The sequence below is a fragment of the Schistocerca piceifrons genome, chromosome 4 (genome assembly GCF_021461385.2).
Source record: "Schistocerca piceifrons isolate TAMUIC-IGC-003096 chromosome 4, iqSchPice1.1, whole genome shotgun sequence".
NCBI lineage: Eukaryota > Metazoa > Arthropoda > Insecta > Orthoptera > Acrididae > Schistocerca > Schistocerca piceifrons.
In genome coordinates this window covers 584,601,355-584,615,424 of record NC_060141.1, presented here as the reverse complement: position 1 = coordinate 584,615,424, position 14,070 = coordinate 584,601,355, and the positions used below count along the sequence as shown (strand labels likewise).

Genomic DNA, 14,070 nt, shown 5'->3' with positions numbered 1-14,070 from the left:
ATTCTATTCTGTTGAAATCCTGAGAGTGGCTTTAATTTCATCCAAGTGTGCATTTTTTACATACGCGTGATTGTGCAATTGTTCTTTAATAATGCTCATTGTTTGCCCTGTTGCCACATTTGTGTAGATGGATGAGATGTCAAAAGATGGAAGCTTTGCTGTTGGTGGTACCTCGTATTTTATTTTTTCTGTCAGTTCGTGGGTGTTTGGAGGTTCTATAGTTTGTGGAAGTGTACAATTTCTGTAATAATGTGTGCATTTGTCTAGCTAGATGAAATGGTGCATTTTTGAAGTTAATTTCTAATCTAATTAGACATTTTTGTTTATGTAGGTTTGGTAGACAACTTAGAAAGGATGGTTTGGAGTTGTTTTGTGTCATACATTTAGCTTGAACTTTTGTGATGGTAAATTTTGTAAGTTTTTAGAAGTTTCTGTACATAGTATTTTAAATAAAGTGGAGTATAAATAAACCCAAATTTAATTCAAAAACACAGATAATACATCAACAGGAGCTTCCAACCCCAGAACATTCATTCTCTCCAAGTCATGGTAAGCATTTCCCACAAAACGCTACACAAATTCAAAACCGCAACAGTAGAGGTGCACAAAATTATCATCAACATTATTTGTAACAAATTCTGTCAGAGTACTAATATAATTCCTGGTTTTATAGAAGTCAGTGTAAACAGTCAAGAAACCAAAAGAAAGCAGAAATTCTGTGGTTAAAACGAGAAATTTGTTTCGTATATGCTAGAAAATAGCAACTTACTGTTCAGTTACGGAAACGACACCTTGAACTAGCTAATCTCATAAAAAATATCAGCTTATTTTAATGACATCACACAAGGTATCAAGTCATGCACAGAAACACTAATGCAATTGAGGAAAGAAACACAAGACAAGAAACTGAATCACATCATCAAATCCATAAACCCGAGAGTTAAGAAGACATGATCGGTGCCCAACACACATTCCATGACTGACTTATCAATCTAGCTGCTGTAGTACTAACAAAACAAGAAGGAGAATTGCTTGAATAGGGGCCCAGAATCAATATAAATACAAACACAGCATTTGAAACAATAGAAAACCTGATCACAGAAACAGAACATATAATAAAACAGGAAGAAAAGTTGGAAAACCCAAATTCAGTGCCAACCTGACAAGGGAACTGGTAGTAGAACCGATAAAACACATACTCAAGATCCACATCAACTCAAAAATATAAACAGCAGAACAAAAAATTTCCAGAAAAGTGCACAAAAGTAAAAGAATATAAAGCAGCTAGCACCATAGCACATAAAAGAAATGCCCTTATGAGTGAAACAGGGTACATTAGCAAAGCAGAAAACTTCATACAACAATTTCATTAAATTAATCATTTATCCCACCATGAGGCACTAATGAAGCATACACAGACTGTATATGCCCCAGCACAAATGGGAAAGCTGGGAAACACCCAGAATTTTTTTGTTTTTTCATTTGGAATCAAACCAGTAAAAAGTGGGAATTTTTTATTGTTTTTGTTTTTGGTTAAATTTTTGTAATGTTTACTGGTAAGAACTGATAGTCTAATGAAGAATTTTACTTTAGCCCGCCAGTGCAAAATAATATTGTGGCAAAGAAACGTAAACAAGAGAAGAACACCAAAATAAAATTGAGGTTGCAGTGGAAATGTGCCATTTACAACAACAAAACACAGTTCGCCCACAGGTGTCTGCTGACAGCAAAATGTGTCAAAGGCTTCTGGATGAAGACAATGCAGTACTTCTTACTAGCTTTTTGTAGTGCTGTGTGGACGTAAACCTGATTAGAAATGCTATCTAACAGTATTGCGGAGTACAAATTAAAAAAATATATTTGTTAAAATCACCACATAGCAAAATATTAGAGTCCTATGAGTTGTAGAGTCTCGTTTCGAAATAAATATTATGCCAAGGACAGCTTTCTTAGTCTGCACTCCTTGTATCTCGATAGGATATGATAAAGCAGTTGCCCTAATTACACTAAAATTGTATGCCCCCTCCAAATATCATGCAGCTGTGCTGGACAGTCACATCCTATTTGTGTGCTTGCACTAGTTAAGTGATGTTGCTAATGGCCAACTACATCAGGGTCCTATGCTCTGAATATCTGCTATCATTGGCTGGCGAGATCATGTGGTGTGAGCTATGATTGAATGACAAAAGCACATCACAATCTCGATTTCAATGCTTCGGAAACTAATGTGCTGTGTTTGGCGGAATTCGTATTTATACTTTCGTAATACATCCTGAGCTTCATTGCCTAAAGCACAAGGAAGTTCTACACCAGTACCATTCAGGAAATTAATAAGTGTTACAGGTCCGAGGGAACGTGTACTGTCACTTAACATAGGAAAAGTTTATTTTTGCCCTGAAAAAAGTGTATTTTCACCCTGGAAACTTTTTTTTTTTTCACCTGGGAAAAAGTATGTTTTTAATAATCTGGAATCTGGGAAAAATCTTCTTTTTTTTTCTGTCCATGTGTACAGCCTGGTACAGAAACTTACAAAAACTTCAAAATTACCATCACAAAGTCCAAGCTAAATATATGACACAAAAGGACCCCAAAGCACCCAATCTAAATGGTCTACCAAAAATAAACAAACACAATTATCTGATTAGACCAATAAGTAACTTAAAAAATGTACCACGTTTGCACACAAATTACTACAGAAATTGCATGCTCCTTCAAACAATAAGAACCTACAAAACACCAGTGAGTTGATGGAAAAGATAAAAGGCATAAGTATACACCAACAGCAAACCTGTTATCTTTTGATATCTCATCCATGTACACAAATTCGCAAATAGGAGAAACAGTGAGAATTTTTATTAAAGGACAACTGCAAAAACAAGGGAATGCAGCAAATGCACATAATATAAAATTAAACCTTTTCTAAAGATTGAAAGTTCCTGACAGATTAAAACTGTGTGCAGGACTGAGACTCGAAAGATTGTAACAGAATAGAACTATTTCAGTTTCAACAAGGAGTTCTGTTTACATATAGAATGCCCAGCACTGGCCTCAAGTATCAGTGGTCTACTTGTTAATGTATTTCTGAACCACGTTGAACACACACATATGCACACACAGGAAAAAATCACAATAAAAGTTCTCCCCCTGCAGCAGAACAAAAATGTTTTCACTAAACATTCAAAATTAGCACCATATAGTGAACAGACAAGCAGCAACAATAACATTGTGCCTCTCTATAAGTATGGCGACATAAGTGTTTGCCTGTATCCCATTTTTGTGTAAAAATCATGTGAAGATGGGCGAGAGTGAAGGACAGAAAGATGCGGAAATCAGTGTATGTACGCGGGTAAGTCAATTACTATCCACAAAGTAGTTGTAAAATTTTATTGTAATCAAATATGAAACTTACAAGAACATCATTTTTCGACATAGTCCCCTTGCATTTCAACACACTTGGTCCATCATTGTACAAGTTTCCTGAAGCCCTCATAAAAGGAGGTTCTCAGTTGAGCTGCGAGCCTGGAATGCACCGCTTCTTTCACTGTTTCGTCCAAGGCAAATTGATGGGTTCTTAATGCCTGTTTGAGTGGACCAAACAAGTGATAGTCAGAAGGGTCAAGATTGAGTATATATGGAGGATGATGCAGTACTTCAAATTCGAGTTTCTGGAGCGTTTCAGCAGTGTGGGCAGCAGTATGCGGACGGGCATTGTCGTGCAACAACACAACACCTTTTGACAGCAATCCTCAGTGTTTGCTACGAATTACAAGCTTTAGCCTGGCAGTAAGCATCTCACTGTAACGTACACTGTTTATTGTTGTGCCCCTTTCCCCATAATGTTTCAGTACTAGATCCTGTGCACCCCAAAAAACCATAAGCATCAGTTTTCCTGCAGACGGTTGGGTCTTGAACTTTTTCTTGCATGGCGCATTTGGATGTTTTCATTCTATACTCTGCCATTTACTCTCCGGCTTGTAATGATGCATCCCTGTTTCACCACCAGTAATGATCCTGTCTAAGAAGTTGTCCCCTTCGTTACCATAGCGATCCAAATGATTTTTGCATATGTCCAAGCGCATTTGTTTATGCAACTGTGTGAGTTGTTTAGGGACCCATCTTGCACAAACTTTATGAAACCCAAGTCTGTTGTGGATGATTTTGTAGGCAGAACTGTGACTAATTCGCAGATGATCTGCCAGTTTGTCAATAGTTAATTGTCTGTCTAAGGGAATCATTTCACGTGAACGCTCAATGGTTTCTTCATTTGTGGCGGTAAACGGTCGTCCGGCTCCTTCATCGTGCATAACACTTGTATGACCATTTCAGAATTTTTCAATCCATTAAGAGACGCTACATTGTGGCAAAACACTATTCTCTTACTGCACCAAAAGTCTTCGATGAATTTCAGCCCCTGATACGCCATATGATCACAAAAACAGATCACTGAACTTTGCTCTTCTTTGGTGCAAATAGACAATGGAGCAGCCATGATTAACAGCACAGCAGAGATAATGAAAGTAACCTAGCAACTTTAAAATTGCAAAGATATAACAACAAATAAACAAAGCATGCGTCATCAATGCAAAATGACAGTACTACCAAAATAAACAAAAATATAACTAAATTGCAGATTATAATTGACTTATCCTCATAATTGCAATAGGAAAGGTACACACTGAAGATGCACCTTTGAGCAGAAAATAAGTACAGTGACATCATAAAAACTATCCACGAAAAATTAATTTCAGAAATTAGCAAATTTCTTTATGACTACTTTGCAGATGTCATGCTGACAAAATGATGAAAGGCATAGAAACAAGCCAACCTGCAGCAGTCCATTTACACATGTAATGTAGTTTCAGATGAGCGATCAAAACAGACTAAACAAAATGCATATGTTATCATTTTTAGGACTAAAATAGAACAACTACTGTGACCTTTGTAATCAATTTTACATGAAAGAACTCAGAAGGTGACACATAGATGTCGAAACATGTTTGGGTAAATAGGAAAGGAAATACATTGAATTTTGCATTAGGTGGAATTTAAAAAGCACAAAACTGTTTCAGTAGTTTGGTATATTAATGTTGCAATTAAGTTCTGGATGGATATGGAACTTATAATAAATCAACTCTCAATAAATAAATCATGAACTGACCCAATCACTATCCCAAGCAAAAGGCAAGAGCAATCCAGCTATTGATGGAGTGGACTTAAAGAATCTATCAGACCTAGTACTTGGATAGAGAACCATACCATTTAAAAGTTGCTTTCAGAGTAAACGGTTACACTGTCAAAGTAATAAACAGAGAACTGCATCCTAGATGATCTGGAACTGTTGGCAAAAAATAAATGTTTACAATTTTCTCATCATGTGTAATATCAATCACTTACTGCATTAGAAGGGTTTTAAGGAAACATGGTGCTGACACTGTAATCAAATTAATAAAAAAAAGAAGTGCATAAATTCTTGAATTTTTAAAAGATCACCATTTTCTGCTAGCCATGGGAGGAACATACAGAATAACTGGCACATACAGTCAGGTATACTTTTGAACCAGGCTAACAAGATTTATTACCTTTTTGACACACTCAAGAGTGAATTTCAAGCAGGCATCCCAGATAAAGCAGCAGTAGTTGACCATTCACAACAGCAGGGACCACCAAATACTGTTCCTTAAAAATAGAATTTTATCCAGATACAAATGTCACTATGTTACAAAGCAATAGAAGTTCAAAATCATGAAATCAACTTCAACAGAAAAGGATTATAAGCTTACAGTGACTTGTATACAACAAACACTCATGGTAATGTTGATGGAGAGAGAATTAATTCGTACTGCAAGCTAAATAGGGAAGGAACAAAACAAATTCTTGTTTACTATGAGCATCACATTTAAGCAAATGGCAACACAAAAATAAGTGTGTTACAGAAGATATGAGAAAGAAACAGAATGCTAGAATGAAATTTGAAATGTATCTTACGTCTCCTTGATTTTTGTATACATCTTGGTATGAGTTTCTAACTGATATACTTGAAGACAATCATTACAGAAATGGAAGTGGGAGCAAATGATGATGGAATGGAAGATTTGATAATGAGAAAAGAATTTGACAGAGCACTGAAAGACTTAAATCAAAACAAAACCCCTGGAGTAAATGGCATTTCCACAGAATTATTGAGATCCTTGGAGAGCTACTCATGACAAAACTATTCCACCTGGTGTGCACGATATATGAGAATTTGAGAACTGTAAGTATCCTCAGACTTCAATAAGTCCCTCCCTCCCTCCCTCCCACTCCCCCTCCCCTAACAAATGAACCAGCTGTAAGCAGTTTTGTTGATTAAATAGTTTAGAATCTTGTTTGGAAGTCTTGTTATTGTTCGTACATGTGTACTGGTAGACATAGATGCTGCACAGCTTCAAGGTGCGATGATGCTGGCAGTTTACTGTGCATTGTAGTATCTGTTGGCTCGGCAGTTTGTGTCCTAGCTTGAAGAAGGGAGATGTACCATCGGATAAAGAGCACACCCTAACAATGAACACATCACAAAAACAAGAAAGAGTCTCATTATCAGTCAGATCTGATGGAACTGTCAATTGTTACTATCAGATAGAGTTCATACAATTTCATGATGAGTGTGCATACTATAAGTGTATATGCATTGTTCCTTCATATCCACAGATTGTAACAGAAGATACAATATAGATATAACAGCTTCAAAACTTCCAGATTCCAGCTCAAGAACAACTGCAGTGGAGAAAAAAATCTGAAACTAATTTAATCTAGATGGTTTTATTTAAACATTAAATTAAGAAACAATGGATGGAAACAGCAGTCTCCATTGGCATAATCTTGGGCATCCATAAATACTAACAGGAACACTCTGACTCATGCATACACAGTATTCTATTCTGTGAGAATAATGTGATTTACCACTGAAAGACTTAAGATGAAATGAGGCACTTACAGTATACAACACATTCTTTGGGAGGCCATGAAGGCTCCCCTTTGTGACGGAGTTTATAGAATGCAATATGTGAATGAGTGCAAAATTTCCTTAACTAGCTGTTCGTATATGTGGTCCTCACACTTTTCTTTATTCGCATTGGTATTTCATCGAAAGTTGATGGATCTTGGATTGAGATAAGTATGGAATGCTCTTAGTATCTGACATATTTTGAAGTTATTTTCATTATATCTTTTTGTGAATACTATTTTAGCATTGTTAGACAGTTTGAGCATATCTTCCATCACAGAAACAGGATAATGCCTTAATGGAGCTACACTGCAAGTGTTTATCCATGGTAACATGAATTTCAACAGGGACATTCAGCAGGAGAAGTCATAAGGATATTTTTTAGCCCTTTTCATCTTGATAAGTAACACTTCCTTATAGTTATTGACAATCAACTTTGGACTGAGCTATTTCTACATCTATATCTACATGATTACTCTGCAATTCACATTTAAGTGCTTGGCAGAGGGTTCGTCGAACCACAATCATACTATCTCTCTACCATTCCACTCCCGAACAGTGCGTGGGAAAAACGAACACCTAAACCTTTCTGTTTGAGCTCTGATTTCTCTTATTTTATTTTAATGATCATTCCTACCTATTTAGGTTGGGCTCAACAAAATATTTTCGCATTTGGAAGAGAAAGTTGGTGACTGAAATTTCGTAAATGGATCTCGCCGCGACAAAAAACATCTTTGTTTTAATGACTTCCATCCCAACTCGCGTATCATATCTGCCACACTCTCTCCCCTATTATGTGATAATACAAAACGAGCTGCCCTTTTTTGCACACCTGCTGCATCCCTCCGAGCCATTGCACCCGTGTGCACGTGTGTGTGTGTGTGTGTGTGTGTGTGTGTGTGTGTGTGTGTGTGTGTGTGTGTTTGTGTTATGAGAACAGTTTCCTTTACTCTTAATTATTTACATTCTGCCAGAACTTTATATGCTACATTTATTATAGTTGACATTTATTGATACTAGGACTTTCTTACAAAATTATAAATTCTGAAGAAAATTTATATTTTTTCAGTGCAAAATTATGTAGAAACATTGTAAGTATGACACTGTAGTAAGAAGATAGTGTAACATGCTCTTTGCCCTAATGCATTTATTTAAGATGCTAAGAAAATAACTATCTATGTCAAAGACTCATTAACTGAACTGCAATAAAGCAAGGAAAGTATAAAACTCTAATGCTGACCAAAGCACAGTTTTGGTAATCATTCAGGCACTGATCTGCAGGTGGATGCCAGCACTTGGTGAATACCATGACACAATGCTGGATCAGCATATTGCTATAAACTTCCACTTTATGGCATTGAATGCAGGTACGTAGGCTCGTGTTGTTAAAATAAAAAGGGGAGTAGAAAATATCATTTTCTGACTCTTACGATATTTTGTCATAATTGAAATTGTAATAATATTGAGATGTCTCCCTTGTTATTAATTCATAATCGTCTATTTATGTACTGAAATTTCTGGCCTTTGGTATCCGACAGTTCAAAAATGTCCCAAAAGCTTACTGAGAAGTGATATCATACACTGTAGCATCTACTATTTTGTCAGTGTCATTTGTTTCCAAAATATATGGTACTGCTGTTGTGTGATTCTTCATCATATGAGACACGGCATATTCATTTTACTTAAAATTATTTCTTGCTCTAGGTGTTCGGGTGAAATAGTTTTTAGTGTAATAACGAGAATATGTAAGAAAACGTATTGAATGACTGAGAATAAACATTCTAATTCTAATTACTGCTAATTTTCTCTCAATTTATTCTTTCTGTACTTAATCTATCTGTGTGTTTTAATTCATCTAGGTTTTACATTCGTGGAATTTTTATATGGTATATGGACTAATAGCCTGGGGCTCATTTCTGATGGTTTCCACATGTTATTTGATTGCTCAGCACTTGTCATGGGACTACTTGCTTCAGTAATGGCACACTGGAAGCCAACAAAAACCTTCTCATTTGGGTAAATGTCACTTTTCCACCACCTTGTATGGTATTTTTATCTTTGAAACTGTAGATATAAACTTGTGTTTGTTTGTGAAAAAATTACCGTATATCATAAAATGTCACTAATGTGCCTGGAAGCTTACAATTTTTAAATTGCAGAATGATCAAAGAGTATTGAACTTCAAATGGGGAGATGGATTTGCAATTAATTAATTAAGGTTTTTTTTTTAAATACTGCTGTGGTCACTAATGGGAAATAATGATTTAAGCTGTTATATTTTCATTTTGTTACATTAACATTTTCTTGCTGTTAGCAGTTCTTCTATAACAGTTTTTGACTGAGACTGGAAACTTAAAAGAAGCTATAGATGAGATGCATAAAATTACAGAAAAGGCCATTTTAGTAACACAATTGAGAGTTAGTACTCAAATGCTTTCTTCTTCTTCTTCATTTTCTTCTTATTCTTGGAATGAAGGACTCTGGATACTATTCTGATCCTATTTTTCATAGCCACAAGTACTGGTCCTATTGTAGTGGATGCCACAATGCCATTATACACCTCTTTATATGTGACCAGGAGCTGGTGTACCATATTTCTTCTTCCATGTACGTTTTAATTGGATAGCTGCACATAAGTATGATCTCTCATTTATGCAAGTTGTTGTTGGGAATATTTATTGTTAGTATCCAGACAGTTTTTGTAATTTGAACAAGATGTAAGATAACAGCCTCCAAACAATGTTTATTTTTTTTTGCTATATTGTCAAGCAGAGAGAATCAATACTGCCACACTGGTACTAGTGTTACTCCCCGAATTCAGACTAGTAAACCTCAAATACATTGAAGTTGTTATTATGGAAACTATTTTCACTCGGAGCCCTTTTAATCATAATAAGCATTATACTTTCCAAGAGAAGATCACTTATAGCATCTTTTTCATAAAATATCAAATACTCTGCTGTGAAATTTACTTCATCAGAGTATAGCCAGACCAAAGAGTTCATTAGCTTTGTCTTTTATAGAGACTCCATTATTCCAATCACTTTTCTTTCTGAAAGAGGTGTTCTTCCTTTACCGAAAACCAGAAATGTTGAGTGTTGATAGGCACACACAACTCAAGGAAAAGTTGCTAGATTCAGTGTTATCCTTTAACAAACTAATCACACACACACACACACACACACACACACACACACACAGAGAGAGAGAGAGAGAGAGAGAGAGAGAGAGAGAGAGAGAGAGAGAGAGATATATGTGCCAGCTGTATTGGAAATGCCAGTGCTACATTGTGACATTGGGCAGAGTCAGGAGGGGGATGGGGTTTGAAGAAGAAGAAGAAGGAGGCAGGATGTAAAGAAAGGAGAAGGACTGGGGGTGGATGGCTAGCGGCTCAGAGGGATGCTGGTTTTGCCAGCTAGGAATGTGGGAGGGAAGGATGGCAGGTACAGTTGTAGCGATCAGTAGGAAGCATCACATGCTGCGACAGGACATAGGAAGGGAAAGTGTAGGTGGAGGATGTGGAGACAGTACATTACCTGGGTTTGAGGCCAGGACAATTACAGGAATGGAGGATGTGTTGTAAGGACAACTCCTATCTGCATAGTTCAGAGGCCGGTGGTGGAGGGAAGGATCCAGATGATCCAAGTTGTGAAGCAGCCATTGAAATTGAGCATGTTTTGTTCAGCTGCTTTTTGTGCCACTGAGTGGTCAACTTTGTTCTTGGCAACAGTTTGGCAGAAGCCATTCATCCTGGTGGACAGCTGGTTGGTAGGCTTCACTACCGTTGTGATTAGTCACAGTGGCTACCTGACAGAAGACCTTTGCCAACTCTGACTACTCCACCTACAAGCTCTGCAAGTGTGATCGCATCCCAGAAGTCCAAAATAATCTCCAATCCACTCTGAAATCCATAGGCTCTTCCCAGAACCCCCTAACCTGAGTCCATCTCCCTCCTCTCCCCAACATCCTTCAGACTCCAAACCAACTACATCACTCCACATACACCTTACTAACTTTATTGTAACTCCCAAGTTAAATACCCACGCTTTCCTTCATCGAAAATAATGGTGGCAACAAAGCCTAATGTTGGAGGAATAATGGACTGCTACAAATTCATCAGGCAATAAACCATGCCACTCGAACTGTCAACACAATTGGCACTGCTAAGAGTATCCTACGACTTCCAAATTGCTGGCAACGGGTTATACACAATGCCAGTGACTACTTTGAATGTCAGTAAAACTTTGAAACTATTTTGTATGACATTATCCGCTGGCTGGCTACACTATCAGTTCCATAAAACATTTTTACTAGACAAATATTGTCATTCACATAGTCAAATGCCTTTGGCAATTCATTTAAAATACTGACTGCCCTCTTTTGTTTTTTAATGCTTGTAAAATTTGGTGAGTGAATGTATAAATTGGCATTCTCAGTTGACCACTTTTTTTTAATCCATACTGTAATTTATTAGGGATTTCATTGTTATTCAAGCTAGAGTACATCACATTAGCAAAAAAATTTGGAAAAGTGTATCAGTAGTGAAATGGGTTGGTAGCTATTGACGTCTATCTTGTCTCATTTCTTATACAGGGATTTCACAGTGGCATTCTATTTTCCAGTAAAAATTCTCTGTGTCAACGATGTACAAGGCTTATTTTTTTAACTAAGTACTGTTTAGAAATAAAAATAAAGCAAATAGACTTTTCTTAGCAATTTTATTTTTACATGAAAGCCTGTACTTTAACCACCATTGTTAAGGTATTTATCATATTGCACAACCAGCTTTGAATATCATCCTCGCAGAAATATTCTGTCTGAGCATAACTTTCGATAATTTAACATTCTGTAACCATTCCGTAAAGCACACTTCTTGACACTTGAGGGAACTCATTACATAATGATGAAATCGAAAGCACCTGTTCTCTCTCGCTTGTTCATCAACTTTCCCCACCAAATTGTCTGTAATGATTGAAGGTCACCTGCTTCATTCCCCATAATGCACATTTGTATGGTCATCTTTAAAAGCACTCATCTACTTCCTTACCACCCCAATGCTCATAGATGTCAAAATGTTTGCTGTATGCAATTGTTACAGAACATTTAAATTATTGAAATTTTTGCTCAGGCAGCATATTTCTATGAGGATGCTATTCAGAGCTGTTGTATGACATGAACAGTGCCTTAATATTAGCAAGAGTTATGAAGGAAAGTAAGCTCAAGAACAGGCCTGCACATAAAAATAAAATTACCAAGAAAAGTCTTCTCATTTCATTTTTATTTTTTTAACATGGTGCTTAAAAAACATGCCTCATATTGCATATTTCAGAAAAGACATCACTTGTTATATCAGAACAAGTCTTTAGTACTATGGTGGCAACAGCAAGAAATCCATATGAGTTTTTATGTGTGAGAGAATAAATAACCTTCTTAATTTCTGACAGAGAAATGGATGAGGTATCCAAGTGATTGAATTATATGTAAGTTTCTTTGTCAATGTACTGCTTCGATTTTCCAATTTTTTTATTGTTTGTATTCTTTAAAGTTAGCATGTAACTTTTCAGACACTTTCTTGTAAAAATTCAGTTGTATTTGAAACAGATTTAACTCACACTAAAAATATGTGGCCATGAAGCGGAGTAATCAATTTCTCTTTGTACTGAAGTCATGCATTTAACAGATTTAAATGTTTTTTAATGTCAGTCAAAAATGGAAAATTAGGTAATCAATCTGAGTGGTTTAATTCAGAGAAATTTCAGTTCTTTACATAAAAGGAAATTTCAGTAAAGAAAGTAATAAATTATGAGAGACAGAGTTGCTGGCCAGTGCTTAGATTTAGGAATTGAAATGTGGTGTACTGCCAACAGACACATGTAAAAGTGATACACTTCCAGACACCAGAATGAGAGGAGTCCGCTGATATTGAGGGAGAGGGTAGATGAAGATGAAGTGAGAGGTATCAAAGAGAGTAGGTCAGATATGGTGTATTGGTAAGCATTGTGCCAGCATCTCTCCAGAACTGATATGGGCAAAATGAAAAACTAAGATGTATTAGAGGGAAGAGGAGTGAATAGTGCAGTTAAGAATTATGGAAAAAATGAGTCTTGGCCTGTCCTTTCTTTTTAACATTTCCCAACACATTTCTGTCTCCTCCCCATCAAAGTAACTATTAGTTGTGAAATCTAGACAGTGTGCCCCTTTTACTATTATATATGTATCACCAGTACTATACATTTCACATCTTGAAGGTAAGTACTGGTCAGCTGTTCTGTCTCCTAATTCATTAGAATGACAATCTTTGTCAGATACACACGTTTCCTAAGATCTTCTCTCACTAACTAATATTAATATCCGCCTTGTTACGTATACTGCAAATTCAACAGCATGTACAATCTCTATATGTCTTATCTCACAGAATTGTACACACTCACAAATCTCATTCCATAGCTACTATTAGCATTCCTTGTTCTTTGTGATACCAATGCAGTTTTTGTTGTTGGATACTACTACAATCTGTGCAAGAGTGATATATTCTTAGCATGAGGATGCTCTTCAAAACTGCCTCAGTGCTGCACTAACTCATTGATCTGTCAGTATGATCTCTTGTGCTTGCAGATAAGCTCAGTGGGGATTGGGTAAAGCATATGCACTTCTGTGACCACTTCCTGATTTGATTTCACATATCTGAGAAAGCAGCACTTAATTTAAGTTACTGAGATGGATACTCGGAAATACTGCCTAGGTGCTGTACAGTCAACTGCCTGCATTTGAACACCAAGACTCTTAAGTGATTTGAATATGAGGGTATCACAGTATGGGCATAATTTTCCATGCTATTGATGCACCATTCAGACTAACTCCAAAGGCAACCAGTTCAGTGGTGAACTGAGAAATGCTGTCTTTTATTAGTGATAGAAAGTCAAGGTGCAAGTTAATTTCACAGAACCCTGCAACTTCTAGATTATGTTTGCAGAACATTTTCCTGCCATTTATATGAAGCAAACCTTCAAGTCAGGAGTTCGTGAGGGTTGTAAATAACTCCTCCAAATCTGTATTGTATTGGTAATCTTCAGAAGGATTTTTGTATA

General features: G+C 36.5%; 1 protein-coding gene across 1 annotated transcript in view; it reads left to right on the top strand.

Moving 5' to 3' along the window:
• The window catches only part of LOC124794795 (zinc transporter 5-like), a 265,913-nt gene that overhangs the window by 214,057 nt on the left and 37,786 nt on the right, over positions 1–14,070 (top strand). The window contains exon 9 of the mRNA XM_047258449.1: positions 8,842–8,998. Coding sequence (XP_047114405.1) covers positions 8,842–8,998 — 157 coding nt within the window. The remainder of the gene's footprint in view (positions 1–8,841; positions 8,999–14,070) is intronic.